This window comes from Ctenopharyngodon idella, chromosome 20 (genome assembly GCF_019924925.1).
Source record: "Ctenopharyngodon idella isolate HZGC_01 chromosome 20, HZGC01, whole genome shotgun sequence".
In the NCBI taxonomy this organism is placed as follows: Eukaryota; Metazoa; Chordata; class Actinopteri; order Cypriniformes; family Xenocyprididae; genus Ctenopharyngodon; species Ctenopharyngodon idella.
The window spans coordinates 20,706,899-20,724,933 of NC_067239.1; the positions used below are offsets into that span (position 1 = coordinate 20,706,899).

Below are 18,035 nucleotides of genomic sequence, written 5' to 3' on the forward strand. Positions count from 1 at the left end.
GATCACTATTGGGAAAATGCTATACGAAAGATGTGAGAGCCCAATGCAGTGAAATAAAAGGTCACAAAAAACAATGTTTTCTTTTTTTAAAAAAGATGCGTTCATTCCTCAGTCTACTGTATCTGTCCAATTCCACAGCCAGTCATTTAACCTTTTTTTATTTTAATATAATCATTGTCAGCATTCTGACCTTTAAAGAGCTTGTTTTTTTTCTTGTTTTGTCTTATTTCAGAGTGCCACAGGGAAGATGGAGGAGTTTTTCCTTTTCGGGTCTTTCTTGGAGGCCACAATGATAGACAGGAAAATTGGAGATAAACCCATCAGTTTTGAAGTCACTATCGGTGAGATGAATTCAAACACCGGTGATGTCTCTTTCAATTTTTCAATATACTTATGGAAATAGTCAGGCAATGCTTCAGTAAATTCAACACATCAAAAATAAAAAATTAACTGCACCACATGTACACAATTTTCCACTTAGGTAACTATGGTAACCAGATTGACGGAGTGAGCAAGCCTGCATCAGCAAAGAAGAAAAAAGAGGGAGGAGGAGAAAGTGAGGAAGAGGAGTCTGAGCTCATCCACAACTCTAGTGATGAAGAGGCAGAGGATGATGGAGATTTAATGTCTGTGCCGTCCACCCCTCCAATGAAACCGGTTATCACTGACAGGTCAGAGGTTAAGGAAAGGGAAAGAAATGATGGTTTTGAAAAAAACATTTACACTGTTCTCTGACTGAAAATCACTAACACATGCTACTTTATTTATATGCAGTTTGTGAAAATCACACTTTTTTTTATAGGTACCAGCTGTTGTTGAGCTGTGTGCCTTGGAACTGAACTGTCCATTTCACTTGATTTACAGAAATTACTTCCACTTGCCTTACTTTGAAAAGAAACCCTGTATTTACATCAAGAGCTGGTGGCAGGACCAGAGGAGAAGGCTCTACAACTCCAATATAATGGACAAGATTGCAGATAAACTGGTCAGGCTCCTCCTGAAATTGCTATGTGACTGTTATGCTGTCAATCTCCTCCGTCTAAGCAAATCTTTTAGGGTTATTTTTGTAAAACTGGACTACTGGTTAAGCATGCGCATGTCTGTCTGTGTAAACAGGAGGAAGGTCTGAATGATGTTCAAGAAATCATAAAAACAGAGAAGGCGTATCCAGAACGCAGACTTAGGGGTGTATTAGAAGAACTTAGCACAAGTTGCAGGTGAGAGAATGTAGAAGTGAATCTAAACAATCAAAGTTAAAGTCTATCCAGCATAATCAACAATCTTTTCACTTTTTTCTCTATTCTCCACAATTTAAGCCGATTTTTAACACTGGCAAACAAAGATCAGAATCTATCCGGAAGAACCAAGCTGGACAGGGAGAGGCTGAAGTCCTGTATGAGAGAGATGGTACACCTACACACCCTATTTGGTCTCAGTATGGACATTAAAAACTGCTGATGGGATGTTAAATGTAATTTATATTGTTATATTGTTCCCAGGAGAGTATGGCTCAGCAGGCTAAGACTATTCGCTCACAAGTGAAGAGAAACACAGTTCGAGACAAACTCAAGCTAGTGTTGAATTTCCTTCATAGGCTTCGTTTCCTGGCAGATGAGGTAAAAGGAATTACATTCCCTTAATTCTCCACACACCATCAGGATCTCAGACTCATCGTTTTTGTTTATTTTCCTCTAAGCCCCAGCACAGCATCCCTGACGTGTTCATATGGATGATTAGCAACAACAAACGCATAGCGTACGCCCGCATACCCTCCAAAGACATCCTCTTCTCAATTGTTGATGAAGAGATAGGCAAAGACTGCGGGAAAGTTAAAGCTGTTTTTCTCAGGGTAACTCCTATTTTTTTATCCTATCTTTCATCCTCCAAATTAACATGTTAATTAGAAGAAATTAAATCAGGTTGGATGTTATTGATGTAAAAGTTCTGCATGGGTGTTTGTGTTCATTACAGCTGCCTGGAAAGAAAGGCTTTGGGCCTGCTGGCTGGACAGTTCAGGCTAAACTAGAGATGTATTTGTGGCTGGGGTTGAACAAACAGAGGAAAGACTTTCTGAGCGGCCTCCCTAGCGGCTTTGAAGAAAACAAAGCAGTGAAGGGAATAGGCATACAAGCTGTCCCTCCCATCAGCCTAGTTTATAACAGTAAGTTTATTGCTTGTGTGTTAAAATATGTGCAGTATGTGATAACTGAACCTCTGTATCTTCTTCTGTAGTGAAGCAGGTGTTTCAGCTGAGGGCACACATGTATCAGGCTCGTAGTCTGTTTGCTGCTGACAATAGTGGCCTGTCTGACCCATTTGCTAGGGTCTTCTTCTCCACCCACAGCCAGGTGACAGAGGTGAGAGTGTCTTTGGTTATAAGTTTGTGTTTCAGATTAATAAAATCTGTGATTGAACGGACTTTTTCAGGATTTTTAGCTATTCTCTGTGCACAAATACAGTGAGTGCTGTTTGCGTATGTGGGTAACTCTTTAGTTAGAGGCACTTTATCGACTTAAAATGTTCAAAGTGTTAAAACATGTTTTATATACATTTCATATACTATGTTTTATAAATGTTAAATTGATTTATATATAAATAAAATTAATATATTATTATATATTAATACATTTATTTATAATATTGTTTTCTAAAATGCTTGCCGTGATGGTAATGACAGCATTATTTAGGACTACAATTGTTTGTTATTATTTATTTATTAATAATTTGTACACAAATATCAAACTAAATATTCAAATTACTCTTTAAATGAGGAAAAAGTTATTAAATAGACACATTTAACAAGTCTAAAGATATTATATCTTGACCTTTAATTTTAGAATTACGTTTTTGTTTTGTTTTTAAAGGACAGAAAGGTTCTCCTAACTGATGAATGTGTATGTTGTATATTTCAGGTCCTCAGTGAGACTCTCTGTCCTACATGGGATCAGTTGCTTGTATTTGATAATGTTGAACTCTACGGTGAGGCCGGTGAACTCCGTGATGACCCTCCAATCATAGTCATTGAACTGTATGACCAAGACACTGTGGTAAGTTTATATAAGTCTTATAGCCACAAATAAAAGCTAAATATCTAAAATTAAATGTCATTGTTTGCTAGTTCAGTGGACAAATCTGTTGACATAACCCCCCCTATGTATGCATCACATTAAGAGTGTGTGAAAATGTGCCCTATTGTCCTGACTTGATGTTTCTTCCTGTTTAAAATCTTCTGGTCCTGCCCTTTTGTTGGACGGCGTTTTGGCTAAGTAGAGTGTGAACATATTTCAACACTACTGTCAAACTGTGTTTGCATAGATAGCTGAATTCAACAAGGCATGCAAGAAGTGGGATTGTTTGGGAGTCTGTCCCAAAAACAAGATCAAATCTTTCTTCTCGCCATTTCCCTTACTTACTTGGTGATAACAACACAATTTCCTGTGGCAATAAACTACCTCTTGCATTCCTTTGGTTTTGACAGTTCAGAGGGTTAACAATTGGATGTTTCTTTGTAGTTGTAGACTCTACAGTAGTTTGTAGTAATTATTGCTGTGGTTTATTTTATTGACAGCTAAGGGGCCAAGGTCAGGTATAATATAAATGATCCTTTTTTAATATTTAAAGAGTGACTGAGCACAGATGAAGAAACCAAACAAAAGCAGAATTTGACTTCTGGGAATGCAAACCTTTATGTTCAACATTTAACAAAATATTTATAATTGACAACCAAAGATTGATTTTAAAGCCCCAGCAATACAGTATCCATGATGTGAAAGTGATTTTACAAGGAACGTGGCCACACTGACCCCTGGTGTTCAGAGGCGGTAGTGCAACTGGCATGTTTTTGTGTGGCATCCAGGGGAAAGCCGAGTTCATTGGGCGAACTTTTGCAAAGCCACTAACTAAGATGGTTGATGAACACTACGGGCCTCCGCGGTTTCCTCCCCAGCTGGAGTACTATCAGATCTACAGAGGAAACTGCACTGCAGGAGATCTGTTGGCTGCTTTTGAACTATTGCAGGTATGGCCGGTACACAGTGGTTGTGATCAACATTTACTTACTCCAATCTTGATTGGACTCTGTCAATGCTTGGCCTATCTATTCATATAGTATATGTTGCTTAAATATCACAGATGCAGATCACTCTGTCACTTTTCCTCCCACTTGTCTTTGATTCTTTATCTTTTTGTCATTTCCCATCACATTTTTCCACAATCCTCTGTCCTATCTTTCTGCTTTACTCTTGCGTGGAAACTTTGACAGATTCCTTATGATGATGAAGAGATCAGAAGGGCTCTTATTGCTGTCCATGACTTTGCTGTGCCTCAGATCAAGGTGCAATAAACAAAACACTTTCCCTTCTTTAATTCTTCTCTTTGTTTTCCATTCTTGTCTAAGTGACTTCATCCTCTTCGCTATTGCTGTGCTTTTGCTCTTCCTGTTTTACAAGGCATGGTAGAGTTTATTTTTTTTTAAATTAGGAATTTAATCAGTATTACTATTAGTCAGTAATTACTTTATTATTTAATCAGTTAATGGGTTATATATTTTCATTCTTAAATATCTGTTTATCCACAGATTGGTCCAGCAGGACGGGCAGCACTTCCTCCAATTGATGGTCCAACTGATTCTGACCGCGGGCCCATTCTGCCTGTTCCATTGGGCATACGACCAGTTCTCAGCAGATATCGCATAGAGGTGAAAACAGCCATAGAAAGCCAAAATAAGATTCTTAACAATTTGCGTCAGTAATGTTGAACTCACAGTCTTTGTTTCTCTCCAGGTCCTCTTTTGGGGTCTGAGGGACCTTAAAAGAATCAACCTGGCCCAGGTGGACAGGCCTCGTGTGGACATAGAGTGTGCAGGGAAAGGAGTTCAGTCAGCCCTCATTCAGAACTACAAGAAGAATCCAAACTTCAGCACATTAGTCAAGTGGTTTGAAGTGGTGAGTAAATTTATATATGTATAAAATCTTTCTCCACTTTATTTCTGATTTAAAAAGTTAACTCAAGTAATCTCGTGCTGCAGGATCTGCCAGAAAATGAGCTACTTCATCCACCCCTCAATATTCGGGTGGTGGACTGTAGGGCATTCGGACGCTACACCTTGGTGGGATCTCATGCTGTGACCAGCCTTCGCAAGTTCATCTACAGCCCCCCAGACAAGACTGCTAACAACTGGGCTCACACAGGTACCTGTCACATACACATATACTCACTGTAAATCTGTAATAGTTAAGTATAACAATGCAATATAATATAACTTTCTCAATGATTTTCTAATTCATATTTGTATAACAAAATTGTTGATAATGATAATTAAATTCTAGCATGTAAAAATGACAAATTGCTTAAAGGGTTAGTTCACCCAAAAAATGAAATAATGTCATTTATTACTCACCCTCATGTCGTTCTACACCCGTAAGACCTTCGTTCATCTTCGGAACACAAATTAAGATATTGTTGATGAAATCCGATGGCTCAGTGAGGCCTCCATTGCCAACAATGTTACTGCACCTCTCAAGATCCATGAAGGTACTAAAAACATATTTGAAACAGTTCATGTGCGTTCAGTGGTTCTATCTTAATATTATAAAGCGACAAGAATACTTTTTGTGCGCCAAAAAAACTAAATAACGACTTTTCAACAATATCTATATGGGCCGAAAACACTGCTTCAGAGCTTTACGAATCGAATCAGTGAATCGGAGCTCCAGAGTCAAGTGATTTCAGCAGTTTAGCTGTTTGATAGGAGATCCAAATCTCTAATTCGAAACAAAAGATTCATAAAGCTCAGAAACTTTTGAAATCGGCCCATATAGATATTATTGAAAATTCGTTGCTTTGTTTTTTTGGCCCACAAAAAGTTTTCTTGTCGCTTTATAATATTAAGGTAGAACCACTAAACTCACGTGAACTGTTTCAAATATGTTTTTAGTACCTTTATGGATCTTGAGAGGTGCAGCAACATTGCTGTCAATGGAGGCCTCGCTGAGCCATCGGATTTCATCAAAAATATCTTAATTTGTGTTCCGAAGATGAACGAAGGTCTTACGGGTGTGGAACGACATGAGGGTGAGTAATAAATGTAATAAAATTTTTGGGTGAACTAACCCTTTAACAATCGTTAAATATGCCATCTGATTTTATTTATGAAGTCACATATAATGTAAAGCTGGTCAAATTTCACTTGTCAATGCATGAATTTTTATGCTTTGCGTCACAGTGTGTGAGAGTAGCAGCAAATTTGCCAAATTATGATATTATACCATGGTAATTTTTAGCACTATATACTGCACAACCCTAAATTATATATCATGTGATTCACTTATAATTGCTTCCACTACGGTTCGAACATTTGGGGTCAGTAAGATTTTTTTTTTTAAAGAAAGGCATTAATACTTTTATTCAGCAAGGATGCAATAAATTGTTCAAAAGTGAGAGTAAAGACATTTAAATGTTACAAAAGATTTCAATTTAAGACAATTTATTTATTAAGGTTTCCACAAAATATTAAGCAGCACAATTATATTAAACATTGATAATATTAAGAAATGTTTCTTGAGCAGCAAATCAGCATATTAGAATGATTTCTGAAGGATCATGTGACACTGGAGTAATGGCTGCTGATCTTTGCTTCACAGGAATAAATGACATATATTAAAATATTAAATAAAAACAGTTCTTTTAAAATGTAATACTATTTCACAATATTGCTGCTTTACTGTATTTTTGATCAAATAAATGCAGTCTTCATGAGCATAAGAGACTTCTTTCAAAAACATTTAAAAAATCCTGCCAACCCCAACCTTTTGAATGGTAGTGTGTATATAAGAAAACGTACGGTATATCACTTTTATTTTGAATTCTTTGTACAGACTATTTCTTTTTCCAGCTTTTCTGACTTCTCATTCCTTTTCTCTATTCATTTTTCCTTTCCCTCTTCATGGGTCTTAACCTTTCTGCCCTGGTGCTGGTCTTGGGTCATTGGTTGCTAAATCTTATGACCCTACCCACACCAGCTAGACTGGCCAATGGCTACATGGCTCTCACCAATGGGACATCTCATTCCCGCCCCCACTCCCGTCCCATTTCTCATCCCTCAGGTGATATTGTGGTCAATATGGACCCTGAACCCAACATTAAGAAGATGGACACAGTTGTCAAGATTGATGCTGTAAGTAGTTGCGCCATGTTTTTATAGTTTAGAAAATTTTTGGCTTGGTGTTTTTTTTTTTTGTTCTTACTGTGGTTCTGTTTGTTTTACTGCTTTAAGGTTAGTGTCCCATTTTAAAGTCGGCGTGAAATGGAAATTGCAATAGTCTGTATTGTAATGGATTTTTCGAACAAGAAAAAATGTAGTGCTTAATAGTAAAATGTAGACTTGATTTTGTCAGTTTGGAATTGATTGGTTTGTTTGCTATTGCTGTGAAAATAATAATGTGCACAATAAATTATTTATAATAAATATTGCAATATTCCATTAAAAATGGATTTAAAGATTTCATGGTGACTTTAACAACAGCCATGTGATTTGTATGCTACTGTAGAATCTATTGTGGTTGTCTGTATTTGATGTATGTTTTGTGTGGCCCTGTCCTTGTAGACCACCGATGCTGTTGTTAAAGTTGACTTGGTAAGTCTTGGTTTGGTTTAGACAGATTTACATGTTTTAGATTGCATTTTCATTACGTTGGATTAACAATGCAAACACATAACATTTTTTATCAAGTAAACATCAATAATCATCCTTTGTGCTAACAGAATGAAGATGAAAAGGAGAAAGAGAAAAAGAAGAAGAAGAAAAAGAAGGGAGAAGATCTGGAGGAAGAGGAGCCAGATGAGAGCATGTTGGACTGGTGGTCCAAATACTTTGCTTCAATAGAGACTATGATGGAGGTGGGAGGAACTTTCTTTTAATTTCAACTTTGTAAAGATCCTTTACATTTGATATATACTGTATCATACTGTAATATTTTACTGAAATATACTTCCTGTGAATACAGAATCTCAGAGCTCAGGAGGCCGCTTTGGCAGAGGCAGAGGAAAGAGAAGATTTGGAGATAGCAGCAGAGAGTGCAGGTAACCACAGCGCTTTTAGCATGGACCAGGTGTTGTGCTCCTGAACAGAACTAATGTTCTGGTTAGGAACATGTTCTGATGAGCACTGTCATCCCATATCCATCACTGTTATAGTCATGACATAAAACCATTTGTATTGAAAAAACATGCCATGAAACGTTTAGAAACTATACAAAATCTCCACTTTTTGATCAAATTTTTCCACATATTGTAATTCAACTGAATTTTAATGTATGAATGAAGAGTATTTAATGTATTTCATTAATGTCTTTAATGAAGAGATTCATCTTGTAAAATATACATAATCCATGTTAAGTTTGGCTTTTTAAAATAGCTCTCATGGCTTGAAAACATCATTGTTCATTACAAACGTCCATTCAAACTGGCCTCGTAGGTGTCGTGCTCATCCAGTTCTCATTTCCATCTGTACCTGTCCATTCACCCCTAACCTCAGAGATCAAAGCTGATGAATTTCCTATGAAAGGGACCAAACCCAAGGAGAAGAGCAAAGACAAGAAGAGCTCCAAGGACAAAAAGAAGAACCATGATGGCACAGAAAAACGACCTCCAAAACCAAAAGTTGATGAACTTATGGTCAGTGCGTCTTCTTGAAAATATTAGTCTACAGCTAGAGGTGTTTTTCTTTCTTGCTTTATAAAAAACTTTCATTTAAAATGTACTTACACTACTGTTCTAAAGTTTGGGGTCAGTAAGAATTTTTTTTCTTTTTTCATTGTCAAAAAAATGTCTATTTCAATTAAATGGTGTTCTTTTGAATTTTCTAATCATGAAAAAATCCTGAAAAATAGCATGGCTTACACAAAAATATTAAGCGACACAACCATTTTTAACTGTGATAATAATAAAAAATGTTACTTGAGCACCAAATCAGCATATTAGAATAATTTCTGGAGAATCATGTGACACTGAAGACTGGAATAATAGCAGCTGAAAATTCATATTTTCATTTCACAAAATTACTGATCAAATAAATGCAATTTAAACATTAAAACAATTCCAGATTGATAGAGCACATTAGTTAAATGAACTGTGATCTGTAGCAATTTAACCTAATTTCAACATAAATATAAACAACTTTATCTCAGGTGTACAATAAAGAGCTGGAGTGTGAGTACGGTAACTTTGAGGACTGGCTCCACACCTTCAACCTGTATAGAGGAAAGGCTGGAGATGATGATGACAACAATGTGGTTGATGATGACAGAATTGTGGGCAGATTCAAGGTAAGAATATATAAATATATATAATACAATATAACGTATAGATCAGGTTTCAGAATTAGAGTATGAGCGTCATTTTGATATTTGAAACGGTCTCCTTATGAACCAGGGCTCCCTATGTATGTATAAACTACCACTGTCTGAGGAGATCACCAGGGAGGCCGGATTTGACCCAAACATGGGAATGTTCCAAAGCATTCCTCACAATGACCCTATCAATGTTCTCATCAGGATTTATATCATTAGAGTAAGTGAATTCAACTCTGAATCATAGGTGTTATTAATGCGGTACTGTGTCAGCTAAAGTAACATGACTCTCTTCTCAGGCCACAGACCTGCATCCTGCAGATATAAATGGTAAAGCCGACCCTTATATAGTCATTCGATTGGGAAAGTCAGAGATTCGGGACAAGGAGAACTATATATCCAAGCAGCTGAATCCTGTCTTTGGAAAGTGAGTAGGCTATACTATTGTAAACCAATCTAACCAATGAATTGGTCTGAGCTCAAGCTAGAACATATTAATTTCTTGAAAGCATTTCATGTATAGCACACACTCTCTCTCCTTCCCATAAGGTCATTTGACATAGAGGCGACATTCCCAATGGAGTCCATGCTGACAGTGGCAGTATATGACTGGGATTTAGTCGGAACTGATGACCTGATTGGTGAGACTAAGATTGATTTGGAGAACAGATACTACAGCAAACACAGAGCCACGTGTGGCATCGCATCCAACTACTCTGTGTGAGTACTCTCTGCGCCCCTATTTTACTTTATATAGGAGAGCAACACATTGAGCATAAACCACTCGAATCTTTATAGAACAACATGTTAAAGTATTTTCATTTTGGGATTGTCAATCGATTAATTTTATTTTACATAGTGTGACAACGAATTTATCTAATTAATTGCATATGTCATAAATATGATAAGAGAACAGCCATACCCAGAATAATCCATTTAATCAAGTTTTTTGAAACGTATGTCCAAGGCAAACGTAAAGTCTTTATAATTAACCGCCTTAAATAAATGTGTCCTATATTGTCTATCTCACTGTGTATCCATCCAGCCATGGTTACAATGTATGGCGGGACCCTCAGAAGCCAACTCAGATCCTTGCTAAGTTGTGCAAAGAAGGTAAATTGGATGGACCCCACTATGGACCTGGTGGGAAGGTCAAAGTTGCAAACCGCATCTTTCTGGGGCCAACAGAAATGGAGGATGAGAGTGGTGAGACATTTAAGAGCTTATATTAAAGTAGTTTTTTTTCTCATATCATATATGAAAAGATATCCATTTTGTTTGGCTTACAGGTCTGAAGAAGCAGACAGAAGAACACTTGGCTCTTACGGTTCTTAGGCATTGGGAGGAGATCCCACGTGTTGGTTGCAAACTCATCCCTGAGCATGTGGAGACCAGGCCGCTCCTCAACCCCGACAAGCCAGGCATAGAGCAGGTATGCAAGGGTGTGCAACAAAATACAGCTTTTATTACCAAGGACATATTCCAAGGTTCACCAAGTGGTCTTGCTGAATTTCCCATCATTGGTAACAAATTCAGAGGATGAATAAACAGCTGCATCATTTTTAGCAGTTTATGCTTGGTAAATGAGGGAACGTAAACGAAAAATGTAACATCACTGAAAAGAAAAAAAAAAATGTTTAGGAAAAATAAAGCAAAATGGTGTGTTATCAATTTGTCATATTGTAACTAACTATCAACTCTTCAAATGTTCATAATCTCACAGGGAAGGATTGAAATGTGGGTGGACATGTTTCCTATGGATGTACCGGCACCAGGACCAGCCATTGACATATCACCACGCAAACCAAAGAGGTAGATGATTCTGTTCAAAGTCTCGGTTTACTCTATACAACATTTTGAACACATTTTCAGTCAGGGTCAGTGAGACTTTTGTTGCTTTTCCTTTATTCACACTCTTGAAATCTCAAATAGTTTGTTGCAGTTAAGGCTTTAATATTTAATTTGTACATAATGTTGCATTAATTTTTACAGTTTTTTTCCTTAAAGGATTAGTTCACTTCAGAATTAAAATTTCCTGATAATTTACTGACCCCCATGTCATCCAAGATGTTTATGTCTTTCTTTCTTCAGTCGAAAAGAAATTAAGGTTTTTGAGGAAAACATTCCAGGATTTTTCTCCATATAGTGGACTTCAATGGCTACCAACGGGTTGAAGTTTAAATGCAGCTTTAAAGGGCTCTACACGATCCCAGATGAGGAATAATGGTATTATCTTGCGAAACGATCTGTCATTTTCTAAAAAAGAAATAAAAATTATATACATTTTAACCACAAATGCTCGTCTTGCACTAGCTCTGCGATGAGCCACGCATTACGTAATCACGTTGGAAAGGTCACGCGTGACGTAGACGGAAGTACGATTTTGAAGTTGGAGAAGAAAATGAGATGGAGTTTTTCGCCCTACCGCGGTACTTCTGCCTATAAAAAGTATATAAATTTAATCTTTTTTTTTTTAGAAAATGACTGATCATTTTGCTAGATAAGACACTTATTCCTCGGCTGGGATCGTGTAGATCCATTTGAAGCTGCATTGAAACTGCAGTTTGGACCTTCAACCCATTGTAAGAACTCCACTATATGGAGAAAAATCCTGGAATGTTTTCCTCAAAAACCATAATTTCTTTCTGACTGAAGAAAGAAAGACATAGGGGTGTGTAAATTATCAGGAAATTTTCATTCTGAAGTGAACTAATCCTTTAAAAGTCTCTAGGTACATGGAACAAAATGTAATTTTGATATGTTCATCACTGAGTTTAGCCTTGAAGAAAATGAGACAAAGATAGGAAACTTTAATAATCAGTCATGCTTAGATCACATTCCCACTCTTAGATCATTACACCCTTAAGCAAGGAACAGATTGCTTTGTTATCTGGACTGCTTGTGCAATTAATATTCTTTGGATGACTTAAAAGCTTTGGATGAAGATGTGACTGGCGAATTACCAAAGTACAGAAAGTCTTTTTACTTCACTTGTTTTTCATAATTGTCTTCTATAATAGTTTTTACCTGTGTTTAACTACAGAGGTACTACTGTGATTCAGCTACAGCTTAGATACAAAACAGATGACACTCTTTCTCACCCAGAGTTTGTAGATACAACACACTGTCCTTTTTCTTTTTCCTCTCATACTTTGCCAGCTTCACGCCTCTCATTTGCCTTTATTTTTTCATAATAATCATCTAAAGAATGTGCCAATTTTTTTGAATAATGCCTGTACTATGAAACTCTCATACTTGAGTTTGAGATATTCATGCTCTGCAAAAAGTCAAAATGTGCAGTTGATTGACATAAATGTAAATTGCAGCCTATTTCTGAGTGCACAGCATAATTAAACGGTTAGTTCACCCAAAAATGAAAATTCTGTCATTAATTACTCACCCTCATGCCGTTCCACACCCGTAAGACCTTCATTCATCTTCAGAATGCAAATTAAGATATTTTTGTTAAAATCCGATGACTCAGTGAGACCTGCATATTCAGCAATGACATTTCCTCTCTCAAGATCCATTAATGTACTAAAAACATATTTAAATCAGTTCATGTGAGTACAGTGGTTCAATATTAATATTATAAAGTGACGAGAATGTTTTTGGTGCGCCAAAAAAAACAAAATAACGACTTATATAGTGATGGACGATTTCAAAACACTGCTTCAGGAAGCTTCGGAGCATTATGAATCAGCATATCGAATCATGATTCGGATCGCATGTCAAACCGCCAAACTGCTGAAATCACGTGACTTTGGCGCTCCGAACCGCTGATTCGACACGCTGATTCATAATGCTCCGAAGCTTCAGGAAGCAGTGTTTTTAAATCGGCCATCACTATATAAGTCGTTATTTTGTTTTTTTGGCACACCAAAAATATTCTCGTCGCTTTATCATATTAATATTGAACCACTGTACTCACATAAACTGATTTAAATGTGTTTTTAGTACATTAATGGATTTTGAGAGAGGAAATTGCTGGCTATGGAGGCCTCACAGAGCCATCGGATTTCAACAAAAATATCTTAATTTGTGTTCCGAAGATTAACGAAGGTCTTACGGGTGTGGAATGGCATGAGGGTGAGTAATAAATTACATTATTTTCATTTTTGAGTGAACTAACCCTTTAAAAGTACAAAAAAATTGTAAAGCGGAACCTGATTTTATCTGGACAGGATTGTCTCGGGAAAAGTGAGCGCTACAGAATAGAGCCAGACCTGAGTTTGCTAAAATGATGCCTAAAAGCTATTTGCATATTCAATACCATTATCCATTAGTGCACACAGACTAAATTTTAAAAAAGGAAAGTCATTTCAGAGAAAGAGCAGACTATTACGTTTTGATTATGAAGACAATTTTGAATCAATTACAAGACCGGGAACTTGCATTAAGGAAGTAAAAAGGTCAATCACAAGTCTTTACGGAGCAGTTTTTACCTTTTTACTTTGGTTATATTGAATTATACTCTTAAGTAATATTTTTCATTTGAATCAAACCAGTTACATTTTTAGGTTGTGAGATGATGATCCCATTCTTTTCCTTCCCCTCCACTCATCTCCCAGATATGAGCTCAGGGTGATAATATGGAATACTGACGAGGTAATTCTGGAAGATGATGATTACTTCACAGGGGAAAAGTCCAGTGACATATTTGTGAGGGGGTAGGTATGGGCAGGTGTGTGAAAAGTGTGTGGTTAATCGGGTACCTTTTGTTTTGTTTTTTTGTTTCTGTTTCCTTTTGTTGTTTGTCTGTCTTGTTGCGTTGGGTGTTATTTTGTCTATCCCCCCTCCCTGCCCCCCACGTCATTGCTGTGCTGTTATCTAGCTTTGAGCTTCGTGTTATTATTTGGAACACTGATGACGTAGTTCTAGAGGACGATGCTTTCATGACAGGAGAGAAGATGTCTGACATCTATGTCAGGGGGTAAAGACGATACGATCGCATGGCTTGACCGCTCTGCCCACCGCCTGCAGAAATTTGTACCTCCCCCTTCCATTCACAACCAATGAACGAATACCACCTTCCATGCAGATCCAAGTTAAACAGGACCATATCATTCAAAATGATGCTGCTTTTTAGTTATCACCTCTGATTTAATTTGATAATATTATTTACATTAATTCAATTGTATTTTCAGTTAAATTCCCTTGATAATTGATATAAAAATATTAATAAAAAATGTATATGTAATAATTAATGTAATATTTAATAACTGGTATGGTCTTGGTTTATAGAGCCATTTTTGTTTAGTATGTCTTGGGGACTGAGATGTCTTTCACAGTATCAAATACTGCATGAAAGCACAAGATATGTCTGTTTGCATGCCAAAACCTATCTGACATGTGGCATTTGCATACCAACATTTTTCTTAAGGACTGAATCTATGTATTTTGTAAAGTTACGCATACAATTATGCATGTATCTGATCCATATAGTTGGCTACTAATGGTTCAAAGAGCTACAGTACATAATACATTAGCCCTATATAATGTAATGCTGTTGGGACAGACTACTCTTTCAAACTGGTAAGCTCTACAGATGCAAGCCTCACAACTTAAGTGCAGATAATTGACTAGATGTCAGGTCAAGCATCTATTTTTCTTTTCTATTTCCAGAGAGTGTGTTTGTAATTACATGCACTCTCTTTCAAATGATATTATTAAAGAGTTACAAGCACATAACTCTTCCTAGTAATACGTTGGTGATCTACAGTACATATTCTTTGCACTTTATAGTAAAAAATATATATATTTTATTAATATATATGTATTAATTCGGACTTTATTAAAATGTTTAAAGGGTTAGTTCACCCAAAAATGAAAATTCTGTCAATAATTACTCATCCTCGTGTCGTTCCACACCCGTAAGACCTTTGTTAATCTTCGGAACACAAATTAAGATATTTTTGATAAAATCTGATGACTCAGTGAGGCCTCCTTTGACAGCAAGATAATTAACACTTTCAAATGCCCAGTAAGCTACTAAAGACATATTTAAAACAGTTTAAAACCACTGATTTAAAACCACTGATTCGAAACAAAAGATTCATAAAGCTTCGAAGCTTCATGAAGCAGTGTTTTCAAATCACCCATCACTAGATATTGTTGAATAAAGTCGTTATTTTGTTTTTTTGGCGCACAGAAAGTATTCTCTTCACTTCATAACATTAAGGTTGAACCACTGTAGTCACATAAACTGTTTTAAATATTTCTTTAGTAGCTTTCTGGGCATTTGAAAGTGTTAATTACCTTGCTGTCAAAGGAGGCTTCACTGAGCCATCGGATTTTATCAAAAATATCTTAATTTTTGTTTCAAAGATGAACGAAGGTCTTACGGGTTTGGAACGACATGAGGGTGAGTAATTAATGACAGAATTTCCATTTTTGGGTGAACTAACATCTAACTGCAATGACCACGGGGTAGTATTTTTATTTTGTTCAGTTTCCTGATGCAGTATGGAGCATCAACTTGATATGTATAAATGCTATTATATGCATGTTGTCCATTCAGTATTTTTGTCTGTACATTTCACACATTTACAAATATCTAAATGCACTTTAAAACAGAGGTGTAAAGTAATTAATTAGTTACTGTAAATGTAATTAGTTACTGTACTTAAGTATCTTTTTGGCTACTTTGTAGTTGTACTGAGTATCAAAGATATTGGCAACTTTTACTCTTTACTTGACTACATTTTTGAACAAGTAAATGTACTTTTTACTCCACTACATTTATAACGAGTGTTGCAGTTACACATTACATTTTTCATGACACCTAACTTTTTCTGCAGCAGTTTGTTTCTGCTATAAAGAAGTGATATCGTCATCTAAGGGCATTGAAGGTACTATATCTTGTGCGTTTTCCCCTTACTCACCCAAACTTGTCAACAAGGCTACTTTACGTGAATGTGAGTGCATTAGCAGGTAGTTGCTGAATCATAGGTGTTTGATTAATCAAATGAGGTCATAATGAGGCCGAAACCAGCACATCCAGTGCAAGTAGACTTTGACTATTTAATTTTACTTAACATTATTTTATTTATCCGCTATATTGACGAGACCTTTTTGAAGGATATTGGTTTACTTATGGCCTTTTTGTGCACTTGTGCTTAACTGAGACCTGAGAGTTTGTAGATGTTTAAGAGGCTGTTGTGTCGACCTTGTTTATTGCAATATTGAGGTGTTCAGTTTTATTTTGATTTTAAAAAATAAACATGATTTCTCATCTTACAAATCAATTGTTTCTTCTTTTTACCAGCATGTCTCTCAGGTGTCCAGGACTAGTTCATCTTTGAGCCTACATTCAGTATGAGTAAAATACTTAAGTACTGTTAAAATAAGATACTCTAAGACTTTTACTCAAGTATTGGAATTGATGACTTGTAACTTGTAATGGAGTCATTTTCGCTGTAAGGTATCTGTACTTTTACTCAAGTATGGTTTTCAGGTACTCTTTACACCTCTGCTTTAAAAGAACATTTGTGCATGTTTTATCAAGTGACTTATACAAGAAGTCATTGATGACCATATGTGGTATGTTTGTAATGCTTGTATATTTTTGTATAAATATTAAAAGATTATTGTGCCACTTCTAACAATTGAAAATCGTCTCCCTGCTCAGCTGGCTAAAAGGACAGCAGGAAGATAAACAGGACACAGATGTGCATTATCACTCTCTAACTGGAGAGGGAAACTTCAACTGGCGCTTTGTTTTCCCCTTTGACTATCTCATGGCTGAGGAGAAGATAGTCATCTCCAAGAAGGAATCTATGTTTTCCTGGGATGAGACAGAGTACAAGATTCCTGCTCGACTTACTCTTCAAGTATGGGATGCTGACCACTTCTCTGCTGATGATTTCCTGGGTATGCTCACAATTTAAAAAGACAAAGCACACATATTATTAGGTATTTACTTATTTGCAAAATAATTTTGGGTTTGAAGAATAATTGAATTATTCTCGTTAATAATGTGCTCAATTAAAAGTTCATGTGTTTCATTTCATTCCAAATCAAAATACATTTTTCATGCCGCCTGTGATTATTTCCACAGGTGCGATTGAGTTGGACTTAAATAAGTTTCCCCGTGGGGCAAAAACAGCCAAGCAGTGCTCTCTCAACATGGTTCTCAAAGAACATGAGCTGCCTACCATTTCCATCTTCAAACAGAAGAGAGTGAAGGGCTGGTGGCCATTTGTGGCTCGAGATGAGAATGATGAATTTGAGCTCACGGTGAGTTAATACAATACAATTATCTAAATGTTATTTGACTACTGCTTGATAATTAGCCAGCATGTTGTGTATTGAAATGATTGCATAAGGTTACCTCATTAACATTCCAACCATGTCGTGCTTGCAGGGAAAAGTGGAGGCAGAGCTCCATCTAATGACAGCGGAGGAGGCAGAGAAAAGTCCAGTCGGCCTTGGACGGAACGAACCTGAGCCACTTGAGAAACCAAAGTAAGATATAAAGCAGCTCATGTACACACAATTGCTTCCGCTCACATGGTGCTGAAAAACAATGCAGTTTCAGTTTATGTATAAAAATGCAATATATTATATCTCATATACTCTAGAGTAGACAATGAAAGTCTGTTTCTGCATCAAGAGTAAAAAATAAAAGGGTAATTGTGAGATAAATTTTAAAATAAAGTTTGTGAGATATAAAGTTGTGCTGTGAAA

At 36.5% G+C, this 18,035-nt stretch overlaps 1 protein-coding gene across 9 annotated transcripts in view; it reads left to right on the forward strand.

The window, feature by feature from the left end:
* otofa (otoferlin a) overlaps nucleotides 1-18,035 on the forward strand; it is a 66,074-nt gene that overhangs the window by 44,070 nt on the left and 3,969 nt on the right. For 3 of the 9 annotated variants that reach the window (XM_051876275.1, XM_051876279.1, XM_051876278.1), the window contains exons 16-46: nucleotides 233-341; nucleotides 482-671; nucleotides 865-985; nucleotides 1,117-1,217; nucleotides 1,317-1,407; nucleotides 1,500-1,616; nucleotides 1,697-1,849; nucleotides 1,972-2,161; nucleotides 2,233-2,357; nucleotides 2,913-3,047; nucleotides 3,857-4,018; nucleotides 4,262-4,333; nucleotides 4,577-4,696; nucleotides 4,782-4,943; nucleotides 5,027-5,189; nucleotides 7,020-7,174; nucleotides 7,604-7,633; nucleotides 7,762-7,896; nucleotides 8,004-8,079; nucleotides 8,534-8,673; nucleotides 9,186-9,323; nucleotides 9,430-9,567; nucleotides 9,647-9,774; nucleotides 9,897-10,067; nucleotides 10,393-10,553; nucleotides 10,637-10,779; nucleotides 11,071-11,159; nucleotides 13,919-14,017; nucleotides 16,978-17,219; nucleotides 17,407-17,585; nucleotides 17,713-17,813. In XM_051876275.1, coding sequence (XP_051732235.1) covers nucleotides 233-341; nucleotides 482-671; nucleotides 865-985; nucleotides 1,117-1,217; nucleotides 1,317-1,407; nucleotides 1,500-1,616; nucleotides 1,697-1,849; nucleotides 1,972-2,161; nucleotides 2,233-2,357; nucleotides 2,913-3,047; nucleotides 3,857-4,018; nucleotides 4,262-4,333; nucleotides 4,577-4,696; nucleotides 4,782-4,943; nucleotides 5,027-5,189; nucleotides 7,020-7,174; nucleotides 7,604-7,633; nucleotides 7,762-7,896; nucleotides 8,004-8,079; nucleotides 8,534-8,673; nucleotides 9,186-9,323; nucleotides 9,430-9,567; nucleotides 9,647-9,774; nucleotides 9,897-10,067; nucleotides 10,393-10,553; nucleotides 10,637-10,779; nucleotides 11,071-11,159; nucleotides 13,919-14,017; nucleotides 16,978-17,219; nucleotides 17,407-17,585; nucleotides 17,713-17,813 — 4,136 coding nt within the window. Of the gene's footprint in view, nucleotides 1-232; nucleotides 342-481; nucleotides 672-864; nucleotides 986-1,116; nucleotides 1,218-1,316; nucleotides 1,408-1,499; nucleotides 1,617-1,696; nucleotides 1,850-1,971; nucleotides 2,162-2,232; nucleotides 2,358-2,912; nucleotides 3,048-3,856; nucleotides 4,019-4,261; nucleotides 4,334-4,576; nucleotides 4,697-4,781; nucleotides 4,944-5,026; nucleotides 5,190-7,019; nucleotides 7,175-7,603; nucleotides 7,634-7,761; nucleotides 7,897-8,003; nucleotides 8,080-8,533; nucleotides 8,674-9,185; nucleotides 9,324-9,429; nucleotides 9,568-9,646; nucleotides 9,775-9,896; nucleotides 10,068-10,392; nucleotides 10,554-10,636; nucleotides 10,780-11,070; nucleotides 11,160-13,918; nucleotides 14,018-14,181; nucleotides 14,281-16,977; nucleotides 17,220-17,406; nucleotides 17,586-17,712; nucleotides 17,814-18,035 lie in introns of all 9 variants that reach the window. The other 6 variants (XM_051876281.1, XM_051876282.1, XM_051876280.1 and 3 more) reach the window with 4 other exon arrangements.